This window comes from Alligator sinensis, unplaced genomic scaffold (genome assembly GCF_000455745.1).
Source record: "Alligator sinensis unplaced genomic scaffold, ASM45574v1 scaffold219_1, whole genome shotgun sequence".
NCBI lineage: Eukaryota > Metazoa > Chordata > Crocodylia > Alligatoridae > Alligator > Alligator sinensis.
The window spans coordinates 3,457,298-3,473,364 of NW_005841866.1; the positions used below are offsets into that span (position 1 = coordinate 3,457,298).

Here is a 16,067-nt window from a genome sequence, read left to right on the forward strand (position 1 = left end):
GGGCCCGCCTGCGTGGGGGCGGGGCACACGGCGTCACGTGACCCTCCCCATTGAGCAGAGCAGTGGCGCCAGTGCGGGCTGTAGAGCGGGCCCGGGCAGGTCACTCTGCGGGTGGCGGGCTTTTCTCCAGCTGAAAAGAACCGAGAAGTGCGGCGGGGCCGATCTTAGAGTTTGCAATTGTTTCGTTCCTAAGCCGTTGCTTCAATCAGGCTTTAACTCCTGAGGGGTGGTCTGTAAAACAAATTGGGCTGCCCATCACGCGGCCCTAGTGCAATCGGAGACCCCCGCCCCCAAGTTATGATTTTAAAATCTTACAGGGGGGCTCTTGTCTCCTGGGGGGGGCGCTCAGCCTCCTCAGATTCCCCATAAGCTCCCCAGCTTCCCCTCCGGTGACTTCCATGGCAGCTGAGGGGAAAACCAAGAGTAATGGTCACAAACACAAACTTCAGGCTCAACACTAGGAAACATTTCTTCACAGTCAGTGTCTCCACACTGGAATAAGCTCCCTGCAAAGGTGGTGCGATCGCCTACCCTGGAAATATTCAAGAGGAGACTGGAGGACACCTTGCTGGGGTCACCTGACCCCAGATGTCTTCCCGGCTTGGTGCAGGGGGCTGGACCCAGTGATTTTCGGAGGTCCCTTCCGGCCCCTTACAATCTGTGACTTGAGCCCTGACTTCAATCTTCAGCTGTTACTCAGGTGAAGATTGAAGCTGAAAGAAATACAGCAGGTTGCAGAAAAGACACTTCCAGAAAGGAGGGGAGAGCAGTCTTCCCATGCTTTTGAAGGGCTGCCTAAAGCAGGAGGACTTGAAACTGCAGCCAAATGAGTTTAGATGGGATATCTGGAAAGATTTCTCCAGTGTTTGAGCAGAGGGGCAGGGGGATAGACTGGCCAGGGGAGCTGTGGGCTCTTGGTTCCTGGAGGTGTTCAACACCCTGGTTGGGGATGATGTAGCCATAGCTATGCCTATTTTCTACCATGGGTATGCAGTTTTTTGGGGGTTTTGTCTCATCCCCCTGTCTTTCTGCTCAGTGCTGGATTTAGGCTTAAACTACTTAAGCTACAATTTAGGGCCTCACAATATGAGGGGCCTCTAAAGAAAAAAAAATGGACATTTTTGTTCTAATATCACAAAAATATACATATATATGTATATATAGTTCCAGTTATTTATGTTGATTCATTAATTTGTGCAGAAATAATGATAATTTATCTTAAAATTTCATGAAAATCCATTGTTGTGGATTATTTTGATTGTATGCCCGGGGCCTCTTAAACTGGACATAGATAGCCTAGGGCCTCAGCATGTCATAGCCCGGCACTGTTTCTGCTACGTGTGTCAGGGTGTCTTTATGTCTTCCTCAGAGGCACTGAGTATTGGCAGCAGCCAAGACTGGGGATTTTGACTGGGATGTGCCAACATACCTGCTGGGATCAAAGACAGAGGGTCCTAGCTAAAGGGTCGTCTTTCTCTTCTCAGGGTCAGACCGATTGCCACACTTAGGTCAGATAGGAATTTTATCCCAGTCAAATTGGTATGGACTGTAGTGAGGTTTTGCCTTCCTCTGTAGCAGGGTTGTGACCCTCTGTCCGGGATCTCCTGAGCATGGATTGATGACATTTCATAGAAGCAGGACATCACCTGACGCAGTTCCCCTGTTGTGTCAGGGTTGATGGTAATGTTGTGTAGCACTTAGATTGTGGATTGTATAGGATGATCCTGCCTCAGGCAGGGGGGGTTGGACTAGAGCAGCATTTCTCAACCTCCAGGTCATGATCCAAAAGTGTGTTGTAATAATATGCAAAAAGGCTGTGAACAAACTTTAAAAATGGGATTCTTCTTCAGTGGAAAAAACTGGGAAACCATGGCTTTTCCCTTGCAGGCTGGCAGAGTTCAAACCTGCATAAGGCTGCCTGGGGCCACTCATGCCCCAAACACTTCCTGCTCCACACACTAGGGGCAGGGGCCAGGACCAGGGCCGGAGTGAGGGCACTAGGTTAAGAATGGCCCTTGATGTTTACAAATGGGTCCCAATACAAAAAAGGTTGAGAACCACTGGACTAGATGACCCAGCCTTACTTTTCCATGATTCTATGACTCTATGATTAGAATGTGCATTTATCTAAGTCATGTAGAAAAAACACAACCAACTAGGCAAAGTCTAAAATAAAAAAAATATTGTTTCATTAGTCATTGGACATCTTTCACTTTCATAAAACAAAATCTAGCCTTTTTGAGCACCGTAACAGGGTATCTTGTACTTCACTGGAAGTTATTTCCAACCTTGAAATGTTCACCTGAGTTAAAGTTTTTCAGCTGGATTTAAGAGTCTGTAGGGCAGTGAAGCCACTGACAGACAGCAGAATGGCAGGAAGGAAGGATAATTTGGTAAGTGAAACATCAAGAGAGTTAAAAAGGAGAGAGGGTTGTTAAAATATGTGGCAGGGGTTCCCAACCTTTTTAGCTGTGGGCCAGCAAACCATGGACTGGCAGTGACCACGGTCCACAGTATGCCGGTCACTTGCAGACTTCAGGTTTGGCAGCCAAACTTACTGGGCTGTGGCCTGGGGGTTGGGAACCCCTGATCTGTGTGAATGAAGACTTTATAAAAAAGCAGGTAGGTGTTAAGGAACTATCAATCAGTTCACTCCCTTGCTGCGGCCAGAGTTGAAATGCTGCTGCTATTGCTAGGCAGTTGGTTTAAACTTTGGGTGGACCAGAAATCAAAGCAAGTGCAACTGCACTACTTCAGGCCCCCTGAATCTGCCCCTGGCTTAGTTGTTTTGTACTTTAGGTTCTTTAGGAAATACTACATCTTTAGCAGCTGAGGTCCATGATGCACTTTTTTGGTGTTTTGAAGGGTGAATATTTTCCTACATCAATAAGTAAAGCAAATATTGTTGCACTGAAGTCAGATATACATGTTTTGGTGACATTTAAACAACTCTCTCTTTTAAAAACATATTAAACTCTCAGATAATGTGCTAGCTAAAAAATGATGCTATTTTCACCAAGCAGATTTTATTGAGGATGGACAATTAAACTTATTTAGAAAATAAATTTATCTTGCTCTATTAAAAAGCAGAAAAAGCTTTTACTAAAAGTGAATGGGTATATTTTACAAGTGGGTATGGTACAGATTCTAATGGAGTGCAACTTTTATTACAAGGGACTTGCAGCCAGTTAAGATTTAATGGATTGACTCTCAACTATTTGATCTTACTAAGAAATTACACTGTCCTTTATCAACACAAGAATAATGTAGACACCTATGCTTACATAGCCATAACATACAGCAAAACAATCTGACTTCCCAGTTCTCTCTCTACAAGGATGGCTATCAAGGTCCAAAACGCTCGAGATCTCTCACACGGTAAATTAGGTGAAGAATATTTGTAAGGATTTTAATATGGAAAGATTTGCTTGTTACTTTTGATGGACTGTTCAATATGTTTGAAGCATTAAATGGTACTTATGATTCTTTATCCCTGTCATTCATACAAGTGAGTCCCTCTCTTGAATGCCTAAAGAACCAGAAAGGATGAGAAAAAGGGCAGGAACTTCTAACAGGAACCGGTAAAGAGGTGTGGCCTTTAACAGCTCTGCTAGCATATGGGGTCGCTCTGTGGCTGGATCTAGTGTGAGGGGCTGGAGACCTTGGAAGGAGTTTATTTACAAAAATGGGTATATTCTCCTATAGTTTTCCCTCCCTTTTATGTTGCATGCTGTAGCCTGTCTCAGATGGCCGGGGCCAACTTGAGGTGATCTAGAAATTACTCGGTTGTTGGGCGGGCTGGTGAATAGAGAGGCAGACAAAGCGTATTGGTTACAAAAAAGCTTTACTTACGCCGCTAGTAGCTGCGACGCAGGGGGGCTAAACCACTACACGAGTTGCTCCAGCTGGTAAGGCTCAGGCCAGCGAATCCGTACACGAACCAGGCCGGCAGGGAAAGGGTACGTCGAGGGATGGTGCTCGGCGATGGGGAGACAAATCGATAGTTGATCAGGCTATCGATCAGCTCAGCCACGAGTCAGGAATCTTCAAAGGCACTCTGCAGCGTGCTCAAAGTTCTCCGACTTGATGTCGCCGAGAATTTTATCCGGTAGAAAAGCCAATCGTTAGCCGCCACGTAGGAATAATTTAGAATGGCCAATAGTGGGACACAAATTTGCATACGAATGGCAGGAACTCTCTTGCACTGGGGGTTTCTATTGCAACAGAAAACTTTTGCTGTGCACAGAGATTCTCACGTGGCGGGAAAATTCCACCGTGCCAAGGCACTAAAATCATTGGGTTGTGACATAGCCATATTCAGAATCCAAGATACCCAAGAAGTAGCCTATGGTTCCTTCATAATGATACCTATAGCAAGGGTTTTCAACATTTTTTGGTTGGTATACCACCTCTGGTAGCCTGTCCAGAAGCAGGGAGTCCCCTGGCTGGTCATTAAGCAGGGGTGGGGGTGCTCTGGCAGCTGATTGATGAGCAAAGGGGGGAGTTCCCCAACAGCTGATCAACAGTGGGACAGAGAATAAAAAAGCATTATCACTGATAATGAGAGCTGTTTTCAACATTGGTGGAATGAAATTAATATATTAAAACCCACTGCTGCTTTAGCACCCTCCCTGCCCTTGTATACTACCACCTCCTAGTAGAGTTGCTAAATGAAGTGTTAGAGCAGGGGTGGCCAACCTGTATAGGAAGGGGAAGGGTCAGGCAGCACAGCAGCAGATACAACAGAGACTGCAAGGAAGGAAACAAAAGTAGAACAGCAGGTCAGATGGGGAGTACAGGGCTGGGAACAGAAAGCAGAACAGTGGATCAGGCAGGGAAAGGGGATTAGTGGCACTTGGGGAGCATGTAGAGCTAATTTGCAGCACACCTGTCAAAAAGGCTGGCCACTGCTACAATACAAAATGACAATCAAATGAGTAGTGCAAACTGAATTCCAATTGTACACCTGTTTGTTTGTTTTTTTTACAAGTCACCAATAAAACAGTACCATGAGCTAGAAGCATCTTTCTACCCCTCATTAAGTCCACTAAGTTGTAATATTAATTACTGCAGTTTATGCTATTAAAGAATGGTCTTTTACATGCATTACACTGTCTTTACTATTTCTTTAATAACAGCCAGTCAATAAATGGCATATTTCAGAAACCGAGGAGTCTGTAGGTGATCTATAGGTACGTGGTAAGCATATCACAGGGTTAAAAGTAAAAAACCTGTATTGCTCAAAATCTTGTCTAATCTGCATGGGACTTGTGTGTTTTCAGTTTATTTCCATAAGGTCCAATCATTGAAATCTAGATGAAGGTAATTACATGAAAATTCAGGCTGGACTAAAATTACATCAGCATCATCCTCAACCTACATATTGCTGCATTTAGTGACCAACTATTAGAATAAAGACCTAAAGTCCCAAGTATTGTTCCACTTAATGTAGGAAACTACGTGCACTAGTTAGCCAACTGTCTCAGCTGGCTGATGTACAGGAGTGTATTGAAGAGCTGATGAAAGCCTTCTCTCTCCTTCCTTCAGTGTCTATATTAGAATGGTACAAGAAATAAATGCATTTGAATTTACAAGGCAAGAATAAATCCTGTTCCAAAACCCATTAGAGCAATTCTCTCTCTATTTCAGAAACCTGGAAGGAACAACTCTGAGCAAGGACCTCTGAGCTAGGCCATTATTGAAGCAAACATTTCATAATGATATTACTACAAATGACTGTAAAAGCTAATGACAGAGACTTCTATCCAACCAGGACTGGGCACTGCAAAAAAAGCATACACACTACAAAAGCAGAATGGTTGAATTTTTTAATGCAGACCTCCAGGTGTAGAATACCGTCTTTTCTTTTACAAACAGAATTTGCTTTTCGAAACCACAGATTTTATTAAATTAAATTGATAAAAGTACATAGATGTAAGTAGGCATTAGCTAGATGTCCGATGCAGAGATCTCATGAAGAGACCACGTTCTGAACTATGGCAAGATACCCCGGGCAATACCACTGTTTTCTGCAGTTGTCTTACCGAGTGTTCACCTGCAAAAAGAATTAGAAGTCAGACACGCTGTAGGCAGGGCATGGGAACCCCTACCCCTCATTATTTTAAACACCCCACTTCACATAATCTATTTAGTACTTTATTTTTTAATACAAACTTGTTGCTTTCCAGTATTTGGCTGCAATTACTCAAGTGCACTTCTGTGAGAGAACAGCAGCACACTAATTCTAGGAATGTTATAGAAGTATCTTGAAGCCCAGTAGTAAGTAGCAGAATTTTTAGGTTAACCCATTACACAGACTATACAGTTTTTTCATAGCACCATCACACTTGAAGTAGAACACGCACATAGAAGAAAAATACCTTACCACATCATCAATCTTAAGAATGCTGCGGACAGTTTCTGTAGCAAGTGCCAAAGCACTGACAGAGACAAGCAAAGGCTGGACAACCAACTCCTCCAGGATGTTGGAAATTCCACCCTGCAAACCAAAATTTCATCCTCAGATTGTACAATGCAGACTTGCTTTGAAACATTTACTTTTATATTATCCCTAGTAGTCCCTTGGTGAGTATATTATTCAAAGAAAAACATTCATTAGCATATTGTGGAAGCAGTTTGTGTACCATTTGTTTCCCAGTAAGGATTCTGTTGTACAGAGATTTTTCTTCCAGCAGTATTTGAGAAATCCATCCAAAACCAACTGAACCAGGGAGAAAATGGATACAGATGCAGCTGTATCCACCCACAGCTATGCTCCCAGATTCAGTGCCCAGGCAAGAAGCTAGCTACTCCAAACTGATGGAAAAGAAGTCAGTGTTGCCAATTCACATAATCTAAGTGAGCAGATATTTCCCCTGGTTGGCTCTATTCCAGCGGCGGGCAATTATTTCCGGCGGAGGGCTGCTTACTGAATTTTGGCAAGCTATTGAGGGCCGCATGAAAGGCAGCCAGGGGCAGATAAGTATTAATTTTCTAAATTTTGTAGGGGCCCCATTTTGCCCACCCCTGCTCTATTTGGTGTACAACAATCTACATTTTTATTCTAAAATAATGGAATTCTATGGTTTTCATGGCTACGAAGATGACATTGACATTTCACTGGCAACTTGAAAATATTACTACTCCCACCACAAGCCAAGCCCTCTAATGCTAGCACTGCCGAGCATATTATTGTTAGTAGAGTAGAAAATAGAATTTTTGTGGGACAGAAACAGGTTTTAAAGATTTTATTTTGAATCAGGGTAAAGTAATCTTCACTTTTTAATGGGGAAAATTCTGAAGGATTCTATTTTGGGAGAACCAAATATTCCCCTCCACCCCAGCTTGCCACCTGCCTACATGAAAGCCATTTAATTTCACTGCCCCCCCTGCAGGAAGAACATGAAATAAACCATTCTTCTTGGCAGGCAGTTGGGGAACTCTGTTTAATTTTCTCCAATGTGACAACAGTTTTATTCTTTGGAAGAGCTGAGGGAAATGTTGACTTCCCCCTGTATATACATATGAATCAACTGTCCAACACAGGCATTTTTTTAAAGACTTCATTGATTTCTAATAGAACATTCAAAATAACAAGCATTAAGATTCCCACAATCAAGCTTTTTTAAAATTCGTGATTTTTCTGAGGTTTTGAACATGAAAATGCTCAAATCTTCTGCTGAAATTATATGCAGAGCTGAGCAGTCATAGTACCAACTTGTGTATAAGTTGTTAAAAGGCACTGAGATCACTATAGAAGTTAAAAATAGTGAAAACCCCCCCAACAAGTATCTGACCCAAAAAATATACACAGAATTGTTTGGGACTAAAATCTGGATGCCTTTGTTCATATCTTTATTATCAAGCATTATGCCTTTAAAGAGCCTATTCTTTTTTTTACCTTTCTGACATTAATGCCCGCTGTCTTCTCCCCTTGAGCATGTCTATTTCTCAGCTCTGTTACAGTAGAAATAGGATTAAGGCCCGCATTTTCAGCTAGCGTAGATGGAATAACTTCCAGTGCATCTCCAAATGCACGGACACAGTAGGAGTCCATACCACTCAAGGTGCGAGAATATTCATTCAAGCGCAAGGCCAACTCTATCTCTGGTGCACCACCACCTGCAATCAAGGCTCTAAGAAACAAAAGCAAGATTTTAAATATCATAAGTTTCTGAAGTAAAAGCTTTGTATATTTAAGGGACTACAGTATACTGCTGTATATAGACCAGTACAAAAACAGAAGGCTCAGGTGTTACCTTTTCTTCACCAAGCAGCGTATGACACACAGTGCATCATGAATTGAACGTTCAGCTTCTTCCATCACTAATTTGTTGGATCCACGTACCACAATTGTTACAGTTTTTGCAGGGCTTGCACACCCCGTAATCTGCAATAACAAAGTAGCATAGTTGGACTAAAAATGAATATTAAGCCTGTGATATTACTCGTTAACAGGGAACAACAAGCTGTACAGATCTGAAGTGGCAGACCTTATATTTGGTTCCTTGACAAATGACCAAGCCTCATTAAACCAGTCCACTAAGGTTTTCTTGAATTAGTAACGAGAAAAAAAAAAAAAAATATTGCCCAGTACTGAAACCCAAGTTACAACTTTTTAGTAGAATTAAGTATTATTTCCTAGAACCAAGAAGTATCAGGATATCTCCTTTTAAAGTGACATTTCAATCTTGCAATAATGAAAAAGTTACTCTATTTCTACTTACCTTTATTAGCTTCCCAGAGCCATTCAGGTTGACCTCTTCTGCCAGCTCTGCAGATCCGAGCATGTCAGGAGCAAACTGGTCAATATGAGCGACTGGCTTGGTTCCAATTGTCTACAGAAACAGAGTTAAACCCATAAATTAAGCATTACACAACTCAGCGAAATTGTCTTAATCAAGAAACACTGAATGTAGATTAGAGATGGTTTAACTGTTTGCTTTTTTAGAGAAGCCCAATATTTTTGCCTTTTCTTCCCCTCAGAGGCCAAAAATAAAAGGATATCCTTGAGAGTACTCTCGTCTGTTTCTTCAACATACTTTAATAGTCTACATTTCAAAAGCTCCAAGTCAATTAAATAGTTTACGTAGAATGTAACACTATACAGGAAGCTGGACTCTGGAAACTCAAGCACATTTCCCATTTTTTTACCTTACATATAAACTCAATGTCTTCCCTTTCAATATCTTTAACCACCATGATCTTCATCTTGTTTAGGAAGTGCAGAGCAAGGTCACTAAGAGCATCTCTAAAATAAAAATAAATAAATAAAAACCCAGAGTCAATTCATAACATTATAAAGCTTAATGCTGGTAGCAAGCTATTGCTTTAATTATCATTAGGATGTGTACCTATAGGTTCAAAGACAAATCTACTAAAACATCAGTTCAGGCTTAGAAAAAAATTGACTAAAAATCCAAAAAGTGGAAAGTGTGTTAAATTTTTGAGATGTGATGATCCTTATAGAAAACATCCGTTTCTTCTGAAAGCACAGTGGCTCAAAAAACAGCCAGTTGTTGAAAGAATACCAACCATTATACTTTATCTTCTCTCAGTACAGAGACTTTACTCCAATAAGAACAGTCCAGTAGTTAACATACCGCAAAATAGATTTCTGAATCAGCAACACATTGCATCCAGCCTTCTTAATTTGTTTAACTAAATTGAGAATGTAAGCTCTCTCTTCACGCAATACTCGGTCCATCTGAGCATAGTCAGAAACAACAATCTGGTTGTCCATCTATTAAAACAGAAAAATATTTGTCTTCTGTAAGGCTGCTGAAGTCCAGCTGAATTTAAGTACAAGTTTCTAAACAGGTAATGTTTTCCTTTTTCTGCAGAGTTGCCATCTAAAGCACGCAAATTGAACAAATTAAATCAGGAAAATTACCTCTTAGAAAGAAGAAGAATTTTGGATACTTATCTGGTAACGAAACATGGCTTTTCTTTTCAAAAATGTCAACTACAATACACAAAAGGACTATAAGCTAAATTAAAACTATTGAATTAATTGTGGGACAAAGAAATTACAGCAGGGCAAAGATTTAGGAAGTATATTTTATCTAGGAGCAAATTACACATCTAAATCCCCACATGCTATGATAAGGATCAATTTCAGCAGAACCAGACAAACTCACATCTGTCTTTGGAGCCGACAGGCAAAACTGAATGAGACCAATCTTTGCTTTTTCCACTCTAGTTACACCAGTATTCGCCACCTTCTGAGTGAGGACTAGTCCTTCAACCAGTTCACAATCATCAATTGTTCCACTAGAAATAAAGGAGTTGGATTGAATTAACATTTTAGGGAAGCAGATAAGGAGTTAGGCAGTTTATTGACAGAACCACGAACCATGAATTATTCCTTACCCAAGCTTTTTAACCATTTTAATGTCTCTAAGATCGACACCAGTAGCTGTCGATGGGTCAATCACTTTCATCACTGCATCCACACTCATTGGAGACAACAGACTAGAGTACTGAGAGACAACCTACAGAGATTCAATAAAAGGAAAAAAAACAAAAACTTTACTGTGGTAGGTAGGGAACATGATTCTTCAATCTAGCTGAGTGAACACAATTAAGATTACATAGTCAACAAATTCACAGGTTTTTGCTCTCTTTTCTGTACTCATGAACACCCCATTTTAAAAATACACTGATTTTTTATTTTTTTTCCCTTTCAAGGAAGCAACTTGGTGTAGAGTTGCATTTATTTTGACAAAGAAGAAAAACAATTTGTAGACAGTATAGCTATGGTAACACAGATAAACATTTAAAAACAATGTTGTTCAGATACAGACAGAACATTGTTCAAAACAAATATTTTGACTCAAATATCCAATATAAAACTATTTAAAAGAGGTGTCTTTGTATCTGTTATGCTTAAAAGGAGAGTAAACTTGAAATCTAGTCATTTAAGGAATAACATTGAAGAATTCTACAATGGCACCTTTATGAGAAAAACTGTGTCTGCGTGAATAATAGAACTGATTTAGGGAACACTTTGTCAAATATTCAAAGTAAAGCAGTTGAAGGGAACTTCTACGTTATTTCCAGTTTCAACAATGTTTCAGGTAGCACCTAAAATTATGTAAAAATTTCAGATGAAATGTGTTTGAAGTTGAAATTCAGATCAAATTGTTGATTGTGCAAGTTAACACCAATCAACTACAGCTTCATGAAAAGTCACCATCCAAACAGTGCACAAAGTTCCTATAATTACTTGTGTCCCAAGTAATCTCATTTGCAATATGTAAGACATCAAAAAGAGAACAGTAAATATGGAGGCAGTGGAAGGAAATTAGTCCAACAAGTTTCATGGAAATAATGGAAGAAGTCTGAATTCAATTTATGCATATGTTGGCTGACTGAACTAAAAATGTTTGTATTATGGCAGCACATACAGAATCATTTTGCTAGACCCAAAATATAAGAAAAAGCCCTGTTCCTGAGCACTCTAAAAAGGTAAAAATATACAAAGTATAAACATCCCCCTATAAACACATTTTAATTTAATTTAACTCAGAAATTAGGCTAAATATTCATCTATCACTCAATTCTTACCTTTGAGTTCAGTGAAGTAGTTGCACTATTTAGCAAAGTTTCTCTGTCACTCAGTTCAACGGGATGTGCCATGTTGGTCAAGACTTCAACACCCTTATCTAAAGCCTTCTGGAATGATTCCGAAATGGTGGTAGGGTGAATTCCTATTAGAAAAGAGATATTTAAAAATTTTCAGATTAACTGTTTGCATTACTTTCCACCTTGACTCCTGAAAGTTTGAAGATTGGGTTGCTACAGTACCAGTGCCTCTTTAAAATCTGACTCTTAGAATAACAATAATATGAATTTATATTTTACCAGTAAATTTGTTTCTGGTGATAAGCTCAGCTTCATCAATGACAACTTTCAGATTTGCCTGCTTGTTCTCATGGACTAATATAATGCATTGCCTGTAGTATCTGAAGCCTGCATACAAGCATTCCAATAAGGTTATATATTTTGTTAGAGACTGGAAATCTGTACTTAAGAAAAACCACTGTTGAGCTTGCTTAGTACAATAATAGATTTACAAGTTTAACATAAATAGCTATATAGTCATGATATTCAGTCATGAATGTATATATCAATACATACATTGATGTGCTTTTGGTATACTGAACCTAATTAGAGATTTACGTTGCCTTCTAATTATTAAGGTATCCCAATGCTTCACAATAATTAAAGAACTTATCCTTAAAGCCCTTGTACGGTAGGAAATTATTGTCATTCCTTTTACAACACCAAGCTGTGGCACAAAGAAAACAAGTGATTTATCTACAGTCATGGAAAGCATATGGTAGAGCGGGGGACTTGAATCCAAACCCAAGTCCAGTGTTTTTTACAAAGCCATCCTTATTTCTCAGAAGTTACCACAGTTCCCTTCACATGTCTGACAAATCAGATCTGTCCTACCATACATTAGTATTATAAAAAGAAAATCTGTCAACTCAAGAGTGTGCGATGATCATGAAGTTCCATTTAAAGATGCAACTAACAGTGCAGATCATTCCACTATGCAGCACGAGCACTGGTGAGCTTCTTTCTGTATACATAAGGTACTGTTGTGATACTCCTACCAGACTCAGCTGAACAGAATCAACTTTAGTGAGGCACTGCAATAATGCATTTCATCCAGAGTAAAACCAATTCCTCATTTTAGACAATATTTTTTTTGTTTTCATTTTTTATTGTTTTGACACTAGCAGTTTTTCCAACACAAATCCCACTGGCTCTCACACTATTTGGTTGCTGCTAGCAGCTTCACTAGATAGCAGAATCACCAGTACCCACAGACAAATATACTACTTTCCATGTTCCAAGTCTCTTACAAATATTAATCTCTGTTTGTTTTCTTTAATTTTGCTATGCCTCTTATCACAATAGGTCTGGAAATAAATATATTATCTATTCAAGTTTTATCTGGTTACATATTATCAACATGTTTTTGAACCCGAAAGCTTGCTTAATAAATATTCTTCAACTATTTGGGTTGGTCTAATAAAAGATATCAAATTCACCCAAGGAACCTTGTCTGCCTATGTCCTTAGACCAACACAGCTACAACCTAAACCCCTGCAACATGTCTAGACACTTTAATGGCTGTGTTTAATTGCTGATACTGGAAACATCAACTCAACGATAAAGATAAATGCTACAAGACTGCCATTAGAAAGGGGATATTATTCCAGAAATGGAAAACTTGAAGCTCTGGCTAATTCTCTACCAAACACCAAAATGCAAACAACAATTATTCTAAGAGCTACTATTAGTGAAGACTCATCAATCTGAAATACCTCATTTAAATTCAGTTAGATTTCCTTTTACTCAAAATAACGTACCTTTCTGGAGAAGTCTAGAACAGGCATCCAAGAGAGCTCCAGCAATGACAACAACAGATGTGGTGCCATCACCAGCTTCAATATCTTGTGCTTTGGACAGCTCTACCAACTAAATGACAATAAAAAATAAATCATGTTAAGTCTACTGGAATCAACTTACTTTTATATACAGTGGCAGTGGATGAAACAGGAGAATATTCAAGACTCCAGTGAGCATCATACCGGAAGGGCAGTTAAACTTACTAACTTTAAACATCAGAGATTGGTCCCATTATTTAACTTGTTTTGGGACTTCAAATATAGGTAGCTGTTCCTAATGCACAATTTGTTTCTATATATTTTCCTCTGGTTACAAAAGGTATAGTTACACTTCAGTCCATCTTCCTCATTCATCATCACTCCTGCAGCCACTTGCCTGCAGGAATAATGAAAGATTTTCCTCCAAATACACAACTGTGTGCATCTGTTTTAGGGGATTCTGCCTTCCTCCAAGGCATGGATATATCCCATTTGCAGGTGTGACTACATGCTGCATGGGCCAATATTCTCAGAAAGTACAAAAGATCCTTTTGTTTTAGATTCCTGGCTACTGTATCTTGCTCATGTACTCTATGTTGGGTGCCCTACAGCTTTCTAAAACTACAATCATCTCAGCTTCACGATTAAACTAAATTAGCCTGTTGTCCCCTTAGGCCAGGGGTTCTCAAACTGGGGCTAGTAAGCAACTTAAAACAGGGCTGCAAACTTAGTTCATAGTTATAGTTCATAGTTTTTAGGGTCGGAAGGGACCTAATAGATCTTCTAGCCTGACCCCCCGCCAGGGCGGGAGACCAACCCAAAAAAAAAATCCTAAAAACAAAACCGGGACTCAAATGAGTCCAGCCAGGTAAGTATCCAGCCTCTTCTTAAAGATCCCCAGGGTAGGGGCCAGCACCACCTCCCTTGGAAGTTGGTTCCAGCTCCTAGCCGCCCTAACTGTGAAGTAGTTTTTTCGGATGTCCAATCTGTACCTCCTCTCCATCAACTTGTGCCCATTACTCCTTGTTATGCCAGCGGGGGCTAGGGGAAACAGCGTCTTCCCCAAACCCTTCTGGTTCCCCCTAGTGAGTTTATAGACGGTCACCAGGTCCCCCCTCAGCCTTCTCTTGTGGAGGCTAAATAGGTTCAGGTCCCGCGGTCTCTCACTGTAGGGTCTGCCCTGTTGTCCCCGGATCATGCGGGTGGCCCTCCTCTGGACCCTCTCCATGTTGTCCACATCCCTCCTGAAATGGGGAGCACAGGAGTGGACACAATACTCCAGCTGCGGCCTGACCAGCGTCGCATAGAGGGGGATGATCACCTCCCTGGCTCTACTCGAGATGCAACTTCCCAGGGGGTACACGCGATGACATAAGGAAGCAGCACGGTGTGGTAGATGGCAACGGCAGCTGCTGCTTACAAGCTCCCTGTCCTCTGCCATCCAGCACTCGGGGTCACAATATCACAGTTCGAGAACCCCTGCCGTAGGCCATTTTACTATCCAGGTTGGGAAACGGTGTTTAGAGGAAGAAACTAAGCATTACTTACCATTTTGGCTGCAGGATGCAGGACCTGCATTTGCTTCAAAATAGTGGCACCATCATTGGTAATTGTCACATCCCCTTTAGCATCCTGAATCTAGAGAAAAATTAAAGATATGTACTTTAATGTCTTTTAGTTGCATATACTTAACACTAAATCAACCCCAAGAGCCCCGTAACATGCTCTCCACTTTAAAGAAAAAATAATCACTTATGACCATCATTAGATTTCAAGATATTCCCTTTATTCCAATAACTACCAAGCCAGGCTCACCTGCTTAGAAGTTATCTTGATGATTAACAAATACCAACAAACAAACAAAAGATGCTTATTTGATTAAAACACATACCTGAAACATTCTTAAACACACTGACTAGACTTTGAAAACAATTAAGATACTAAGCTCCAGGCTTACCATTTTATCCATTCCTTTTGGCCCCAGGCTTGTTCTAATTGCATCGGCAACAGCTGAAAGAAGACAAAGACACTTTTACCCAACAGTTGGGCACATGCAGATTTTTACATGTCTAACTGGGGCAGCCAGCACACTTACAGGACCTGTGCCACCCTAGCCACAGGCAGCAGGTCTGCACAGAAGACAGGCTGACAACTGCCCAACTCTACCTAAAGGCCTGAGCCAAAATCACTTCAGTGCGTGGGCACAGTCTAAAAGCAGCCTCATTACCGTGACCTGCAAAAAATCTGGGAAAACACCAACACCCCAGGGCTGCTTCTAACACCCAGAGCCGATTATAAAAACAACCCAAACACCTCCCGATTTAATTAGCAGCAGGTCACCCCACACACCTGCCTAAATACAATGAATGGACGTGGGCATCAGCAGCACCCAGCCCCCCCACCCCCTGGGGGAGGCAGGGCCTGGGGGCGGTGAGGGAAGGGGGCCGCCCCCACGAGTGAGGCAGGGCGCGGGGGTCCATCCCGCCCCCGGCCGGGCCTGGCCGCACCTTTGCCCGCGGCGATGTTGCTGAAGCGGATCTGTGCGGGCTTGTCCCGGTCCTGGTAGGCGCCCCTGGAGCGGCCCGCTCCGGCCCCACCGTACGTCTTGACCCCCGAGTTGTCCGGCATGGCGGGCCCGCGCGCCCCGCCCCGGCTGGCAGGGGG

The 16,067-nt window shown here is 41.3% G+C and overlaps 1 protein-coding gene across 1 annotated transcript; it reads right to left on the reverse strand.

Annotated features, from left to right (window-relative positions):
- Positions 1–5,811: 5,811 nt before the first annotated feature.
- Positions 5,812–16,060, reverse strand: CCT4 (chaperonin containing TCP1 subunit 4). Its single transcript, XM_006016745.3, has 14 exons — positions 15,911–16,060; positions 15,361–15,413; positions 14,952–15,041; positions 13,386–13,494; positions 11,569–11,711; positions 10,372–10,493; positions 10,140–10,272; positions 9,603–9,742; positions 9,154–9,250; positions 8,727–8,837; positions 8,259–8,389; positions 7,901–8,135; positions 6,386–6,499; positions 5,812–6,055 (listed from the first exon to the last, which is right to left on the reverse strand). The coding sequence occupies exons 1-14, from the start codon at positions 16,029–16,031 to the stop codon at positions 6,041–6,043; spliced, it is 1,614 nt and encodes a 537-aa protein (XP_006016807.1). The 5' UTR covers positions 16,032–16,060; the 3' UTR covers positions 5,812–6,040.
- Between the last annotated feature and the right edge of the window lie 7 nt (positions 16,061–16,067).

Coding starts and splice junctions, on each gene's coding strand:
- CCT4 (XM_006016745.3), bottom strand. CDS start 16,031: ATGCCGGACAACTCGGGGGTCAAGACGTACGGTGGGGCCGGAGCGGGC. Junction 9,743..10,139: donor TGTCGGCTCCAAAGACAGAT/GTGAGTTTGTCT, acceptor CTGTTTTAATAG/ATGGACAACCAGATTGTTGT. Junction 8,390..8,726: donor GCTCTGGGAAGCTAATAAAG/GTAAGTAGAAAT, acceptor TTGTTATTGCAG/ATTACGGGGTGTGCAAGCCC.